The sequence below is a fragment of the Dreissena polymorpha genome, chromosome 1 (assembly GCF_020536995.1).
Source record: "Dreissena polymorpha isolate Duluth1 chromosome 1, UMN_Dpol_1.0, whole genome shotgun sequence".
Taxonomy (NCBI): Eukaryota; Metazoa; Mollusca; class Bivalvia; order Myida; family Dreissenidae; genus Dreissena; species Dreissena polymorpha.
The window spans coordinates 79887164-79895030 of NC_068355.1; the positions used below are offsets into that span (position 1 = coordinate 79887164).

The 7867-nt window shown below is 32.4% G+C and overlaps 1 protein-coding gene across 2 annotated transcripts; it reads right to left on the reverse strand.

Annotated features, from left to right (window-relative positions):
* Positions 1 to 1132: 1132 nt before the first annotated feature.
* Positions 1133 to 4372, reverse strand: LOC127837261 (uncharacterized). Of its 2 annotated transcripts, XR_008029201.1 has the most exons (6): positions 4215 to 4372; positions 3486 to 3653; positions 2891 to 3032; positions 2497 to 2568; positions 1638 to 1984; positions 1133 to 1339 (listed from the first exon to the last, which is right to left on the reverse strand). XR_008029201.1 is itself a non-coding variant. In XM_052364191.1 (5 exons), exons 1-5 carry the CDS (start codon positions 4348 to 4350, stop codon positions 1867 to 1869), a joined length of 636 nt encoding a protein of 211 aa, XP_052220151.1. In that variant the 5' UTR covers positions 4351 to 4372; the 3' UTR covers positions 1133 to 1866. The 2 variants fall into 2 exon arrangements, 1 of the variants encoding a protein (XP_052220151.1); XM_052364191.1 differs by having other exon boundaries at positions 1133 to 1984.
* Positions 4373 to 7867: the final 3495 nt, after the last annotated feature.

A 7867-nucleotide genomic window follows, 5' to 3' on the forward strand; every position in this document is an offset into this window, starting at 1 on the left:
CAAAGACATGAACATTCCAATGATTGGGGATGATATACCAAACAACATGCATCAGGAAGTACCTTACCATGGCATACAGAATGGGCTTCGATATAGGGATTTTGTATCGCAAACATATTTTAACTAAGTCATGGACATAGACAAAACAAGTCTTAAAAATGTGTGTTCATTTACATTTGCTAAAGACAAAACAAGTCTATAAAATGTGTGTTCATTTACTTCCGATAAAGACAAAACAAGTCTCAAAAATGTGTGTCCATTTACATCTGATAAAGACAAAACAAGTCTTAAAAATGTGTGTCCATTTACATCTGATAAAGACAAAACAAGTCTTAAAAATGTGTGTACATTTACACCTGATAAAGACAAAACAAGTCTTTAAAATGTGTGTTAATTTAAAGTGCTGTACCTCCGAACACAAATGACACACGGATTTTTAAACTTTAAATGGGAGGAGAAGCTGATATTAGCCGAACCTAGCGACAATGAGTCGGGTGGCGTCCAATGATACCCCTGCCACAGAGCAGCTAATACGAGTTATATCTCGGGGGACTAGGTGCCTGAGCTACTTTCAGCGATACAGGGATATTGAAGCACTAACATATTTTAACTAAGGTATGGGAAAACAAATTAAATTATTGACTTAACAATTTCAATATGGACATAAGAGTGAATATCAATATACACATTAGAGTGAACAACCCATGTACATTGTTTACAAACATCTAAATGTATAAGATTTATTTGATGTTAATTATCATTTCAGTTAACAGTAAAAAATATCATAAGCGTGTTACCAATTTTTGGTAATACAATATAACTATCAAACTGTAAAAGTATGTATCTTTCAACAAAACAGAACAGTAACTATGAATGTATAAATGAAGACCATTTTATCGTACTTCTAAATTATTAAACTGAATTAAACTTGTCAGTAATACTGACACAACTGTACAAAATATACAAATGAAAATGAAGTCCATACATTTGTTTAAAAATGTGATTTTTAGAAGAGTCTATATATTATTGTATACTGTAAAAGTTTTTTCAAACATAATAAATATTTACGCATTTCATGCTTTCAAACTTGTTTTCTGTATACAAAATGTATACAATTTTTATGAAAACAAATGCTATTTTAAAAAGTATTTAATTCTTTTATGGACTAAGAATTTTGAAGGATGCCCTTGACCTTGTGAAGGATGACCTTGGCATTGACCTTTCACCACTCAAAATGTGCAGCTCCATGAGATACACATGCATGCCAAATATCAAGTTGCTATGTTCAATATTGCAAAAGAATTCATAAAATAAGCGATTTGGGCCACATATATTTGACCTCTGACATTGAAGGATGACCTTGACCTTTCACCACTCAAAATGTGCAGATCCATGAGATGCACATGCATGCCAAATATCAAGTTGCTATCTTCAATATTGCAAAAGTATTTATAAAATAAGCGATTTGGGCCACATATATTTGACCTCTGACCTTGAAGGATGACCTTGACCTTGAGCTTTCACCACTCAAAATCTGCATCTCCAACAGATACACATGCATGCCAAATATCAAGTTGCTATCTTCAATATTGCAAAAGTATTCATAAAATTAGCGATTTTGGCCACATATATTTGACCTCTGACCTTGAAGGATGACCTTGACCTTGACCTTTCACCACTCAAAATGTGCAGCTTCATGAGATACAAATGCATGCCAAATATGAAGTTGCTATCTTCAATATAGCAAAAGTTATTGCAAAATGTTAAAGTTGGCGCAAACAGACAGACAGACCAACGGACCAACAGACAGACAGGGCAAAAACAATATGTCCCCCACTACTATAGTGGGGGACATAAAAAAAACATTTATTGTGACTGCAGCCTTTGCGTTAACAGCTTAATTTCCAGAATGATCTTTTTTCTTTTCAGTTGCTCCATAGACATCTCCTGAAATTGGTCATTTCTGTGACAGCTGCAGTGACATCTGACAAAGAGAATTCATTAGTCATACTTTGACATATGTACTAGACTGAACAAATAAATGTGATTAGGATTAATTTATATACTTAATTTAGTATCAACAAGCGGAAACTTGCAGTTATTTTTTATATTGAATATAGCAATTGTTAAACCTAATAAAACACTGATGAGTTTTCTGATATTTATTTGTCAACAAACAGGTGTTCCCCAACACTCTCAATTGTCTCCCTTACATTCACACAAGACTGGAGGAGTATTTCCCCTTACATTAGCAATAAGATAAAAGAGTATTTGCCCTATATTTTGTACAAAATAAAATTGGTATTTTTTTAAAAAAAGTTATTCTTTAGTTTGATTAAAATTATGTTTGTTAATTATAATACTAATCACATGTTGAAAGGCATTGTCAAAAAATACTTGACTGCAAATGATAATTCGTATACACCAAACATATGATGATGTTATGTACTTATCTGTTTTATTTTCTTTTATTATGAAAATATATTTTTGTTATACCTGCTACCATAATCCACTGTTTGACTTGGCCCTGAAACCACTTCCATGTATTGTTCATGGGAAGGTATTGCTCTGAAAATAGTTTGTTTCACAAAGCGTATATGTAAGTGCACAAATAATTTTGCTAATAAAAAATCAATGAAACATTTTAGAAAATTGTTGGTATGCAGTTTTGTATGATTTTTTTTTTGCACTTGTTTTTGTATGATGTTTTTAAGCAGGAAATAGATAAAACTGAAATTGTTTTATGATTGTGCATGTGTTTCTGTAGTTTGTCTTGAATATTACATTAATAAGTATGAACATTAAATGCCTACTCATATATAAAAAAGATAAAACAGTAGTATACTGTTTATCTGCATTTTACTTAAAAGATTATAAATAAGTGTCTTACACAGCTGATAAAGTCTCCAACTGACTGAAGCTGGAGTCAAGTGCCACACCTGCAGCACCAGCGATTGAAGGCGACTCAATGCCTATCACGTTCATGATCGCCTCTGTCACGATGTCCAGATTTTTTTGCAAACAACCTCCTCCTTAAATTAAAAAATTCATTCAAGTATTTATGGATGTGTGGTTAAAATTATATTATACCATTTATGAATTTATTCCAAACTTAAATGAGAGTTTTTCTCTTGTATAATTTTAAACTTGCTACTATCAGTATACGGTAATGACTTAATTCAAACAACTGAATTTTTGAAGGTGTATTGAAACATCATTACCAACAGGTTTTTACTTGACAGCAAAATTAAACAGTGGCTACATTGTTAAAAATGACATGATTAATTCTCAATTTTGTTGATACAAGTACTTTACATGAATAGGACTTTCATTTTCCAAGTGATATATAAGACAAACATGTATATGAACAAAATACTGGTTACTCATTTCAGAGGTAAAGCATTACAAAGCATTACAATTTATAATATTCTTTTCCTTGTTATATAAATATTTAATTTCTCGTTTTGCAATTAATTGATGACTACCAGTCAGTGCACGGTCTCTCACGTAATCCGTGTAGATTATTCGATGCTTGGCCACTAGGTTGAGCCACTTTTTTTCAAGCTTGTCAGCTGATCTTGTCTTGCTCGCTTTTACATTATACATGTCCGACACTCTTGCCCACATCTTCTTTTTTGTCTGGCTTGTTATTCCTGTTATTATTATTATTATTATTCCTGTATATATTTATTTCATTCATAAAACAATTAACATGCTATAAGCACTGATTCCATTGTTTAAAATGTAGCAAATAAATTGGTATGAAGATTTTGATGGTTATTATTATTATTATCTTCCATTTTTAAGTTCATGAGATTAGAGAATGGGAATGTGCACCTTTTTGGATCAGACTATACTTTTGATTATTGCAACTACTTTAAGCTAGGTTGAAATATTTGTATAAAGTTACTCGTTTAATAATGTACAGCAACAACTGTATGTTCAATGGTGCAATTGCAAAATCTGCTAGAAACATTTAATTATAATTTCAGGGCCAAAAAAAATCTTCACAAGAGGCATTTTTCTTCCACTTAACCAAAAAGTCCCTTACCCATACAGAAATTTCTTTAAAATCATGCCTTTTTCTCTCTAAATTTACAATTTACCTTCAGTATTTTTCATTCCCCAAAACCAGAAAAGTGTGTCTTTTTTCCCTGAAAAAAAGGCTGTGGCCCTTTTCCCTAAGTTGGTGTTTTGGCCCTGAATTTGGTTACCTTCAGTAAATCGGTGTTTTAAAAGCTCATGGTTGCTTAATCCGTTCAATCCACAGTCTTCTGCCATCAAATTGCAGAGGATAATACAATCATCCAAGGAAAATTTCTGCTCCCTTTCCTTTTTACTAGTCGCCATTGTTTTCGCTGATGACAGTTGTCGTCTGTTTACATTCAGTGTCAAATATTCTATTTTTAGAAACGGGAATTCCTATTCGTGACGAAGTCGAATGGTTACACAATGACATAATTATGAAATAAATATAGAATCACATTATTACAAACATACCATTATGCAACCATCCGTTTTCTTTTCAGACTTGACACCTTTATTGCTTTCGATTGAAGATTTTTTAGACACGTAACATTCTAACAATCGTTCCGCATTCGCGCGAATAAAATTCGATGCACATTATGACTGTTACTCTACTCTGAACGTTTGAGCGATCTCATTATTATCGGCTTTAACACACAGCAGATGGAATCGCGTCCTATATACAATTAAAATAATGTGTTTGAAGCCTTAAAACACATTACACTCGCGTATTGGAATGACACACATTGTTCATCGAAGTTGCCATATTGTTTTGCCTTGCAGTAGTAATCGCGCATGCGCACAACTGCAAAAAGCGCTTAATCTGACAATAATACAAATTTTTTACGAACGAAAATAGTTTTATTTTCTAAGAACGTTTTTTCTCTAAGAATGGTCTTAGAAAAATTCTAAGATGAAAATCTTAGACAAAAAACTTTCTTAGTGAAAAAAATAAGAATTAGAAAATTCTATGTAAAATATCTAAGAAAGTTTCAGAATACCGCCCCAGGTCTACTCTTATCCTATTTGTGTTAAGGTCTACTCTTATCCTAAAGTATCAAAGCTATATCGTCTACTTAATGTTATAAGTCATGTAAATGACATTTTTATACATTTTATTTCTTTCCCATTTTTGTGTTTTTTATTAAGGTGACATACATCAACTGTTTAATAATATTAAGTCTACCTTTTTGGTAAAAATAATGTTTTTACCAAATTTTCAAAATTGACATTACGGACACATGTCATTTGCTGAATGTAAAAAGTAGCATAACTGACATTTAGTTAAATTTTCAGGAGAAGGAAAAAACTGCTTTATTGAAATAAAATAGGGATACTTACAGAGTAAAACAAACACATGGGATATTTTCAGATTTGAATACTGGTATTTTACGCATCTTTAGGCAGTTCTGTGTACCAAGGATAAATACAATACTTAAACATTCATGTACAATGCACAATACTAAAAACCTGAATTGTAACTGAAATGTATTTCAGATTCAGAGATGTCTGTTTTGTTTCTAAGGTCATGTGAAAAATTAAGTTTATATGTTTATAGGTTTAAAATTGCAAATTGTCCTCTTACTTGCCCTTGTATTTCAAGATAGAATACTTTCCTTCCCAGAGGAAAGAGATCTGGGTTTGAATCCCAGTGGGGGCTTCAGAGGATGATTCATTTTAAGAAAAATGAATATATTTGCTTTACTTTGTCTCTAACTTAACCAATTAACTCTGACAATGCCTTTAAAAGTATGCAGTTTTTGATAATTCAATTATGCAAAAAACATGTATAATTTTAGGGTAGACTAAGACAGCAAACTAGGAATGGGCATCCATTTTAGTTTTTTAAGTCAATACAACAATAAATGCATATAGGAACACATATTTAAATTAAAAATGCAACAATCAGAGGGCATAATCAATTAAATAGTAAATGACTACTTAAAATATTTTTTAGCACTGTTTGTTTTTCAGAGATTTGTGAATATGCCGTTTATGTTCTTCTCCTTGAACTAATGCAATATGTGCTTTTTTGAACTGGAATCATATAGTGTTGGAAAGCTGGTGTTTCACGTCCAGAGGGTCCTTGCGTCCGGAAGCTGAAAATTGTATATGATCTCCCCACTCATTCCATCCCGCGAAACCCTTAAGGTGTCGCAAGTCTAGTATGGAATGAGTGATGTATTGGACGTCATCATTGATGACGTTCAATCGAACGAATGATAAAGGGGGCTAAGTTTCGTTAAGTTGAGGCATATAGCCGCGATTTGAGGCGCTTGAAAACTGGCCGAACACGTTTGCTGAAATTTGACATGTATATGGACCAGAATGCGATCTACCTGTTGGCGTAGGGGTTATACCTGGGAAAAATCTAGTTTTCGAGTATTTTGTGTTTAATTTTTTTTGTGGGAACGGGCACGCGCTCAAATAAACATTGTGACGTCACTTCACAAACAGCGTTAGACATCCGCCATCTTGTAACGCGACAAAGAAACTCAGTGTTATTAATTCAATAAGCACAGAAAATATGATTGTGTTTAATTATCATTAATACAAATGTCTATATTTTGTGCAGCGTATGTTTATTCAGACGGATACGACAGAATTATGTAAGTATCATTGTGTACTTTACAGTAGATTTTACTACGCAAGAAATTAATTATATCTCACTGACAAAATGAGCTTGACACATAAACAACAACCGGATCGGATTTTATTGTGCGAATCCGATGCAATTCAAATTACTAATGTTTGATAACGTTTGATTAATTCGTTATATCAATATGCATTAACTTTCAAGGGGAATAATTATAATTGAAATGTGCGATTCAATGACAGTGTTATATTGGGATAATTAGTCGTTTAGCCGTAACAGATAAGTATTTAGTTTGTTGTGTTTCATTTTCAACATAGTTTTACCGCTTTTTCCTTAAAGTAAAACAGTTCAGTCGTCATTATATCTTGAATTTTAAGTATTGAAATACATGTCGGATATTTCATATTTTCGGACGTTGCTACGTAAGCTAGTTGTCAACATAATTATTAAGATACATATTTACCTTTTACCATACAGTTGTGCAGCTGTTGTCTACTTAATGACGCGCTGTTTAATGTCTATAATGTTTTTCTGCCCGTGATGATAATAAGTCTTTAAATCAACAAACCCCAGCAATGTCAATGGTCTGTCAACATTAGAAAAATATACGCTAAAGAAACTTCAGCGTACAATTTATATGGTATTGACATACCTGTACTCTGAAGCCAACTCTGTATCGAAAGTCAACCAGAGTCGTAACATATTTATGTCACGCAATAAATCAAAGAATACTCATTTTCTTGGATACATTTCTACATATATTGGTGAATGAATATAAATTACTGCATCGAGGAATATTTTAAGGTTTAAATGTTTCAAATGCATCTAACAATAGATGAAAATAACTCTCATCAGTCTGAAATTCACAATTTGGAAGCCATTGTCGCTTTGTCCAAGACTAGTTTTCATTTGGATACTGTAGGATCATCCTTGACATCTTTTGCTGATATTGTAAACATTACCTTTGTTTTCTGAAATATATTATTTGTGTTTAACAACATACGTCTGGTGGATTATAAAACTGATTTCAGTGTGAATCGGGTAGTTTTAAATATTTACTTTTAGTTTGTATTAAAACTACAATTTGTTCACAAAACAAGCCAGAATATTCTAAAATACCGGGAAATGTCATTCTGAATTTGAAAACACTTGAGCACATGGTATGTTACTAAAAGTAGAAATACCATCATATGACCGTGAAATCTCGGGAGATTCGCATTTCAAGAAAGTCTGTCACATCGCTGT

Excerpts from the sequence above, each read along its gene's own strand:
- LOC127837261 (XM_052364191.1), bottom strand. The coding sequence starts at position 4,350 with ATGGCGACTAGTAAAAAGGAAAGGGAGCAGAAATTTTCCTTGGATGAT. Across the intron at positions 2,569-2,890 it reads TTGGAGACTTTATCAGCTGT|AGCAATACCTTCCCATGAAC; the intron begins GTAAGACACTTA and ends AACTATTTTCAG. Across the intron at positions 1,985-2,496 it reads ACAGTGGATTATGGTAGCAG|ATGTCACTGCAGCTGTCACA; the intron begins GTATAACAAAAA and ends TCTCTTTGTCAG.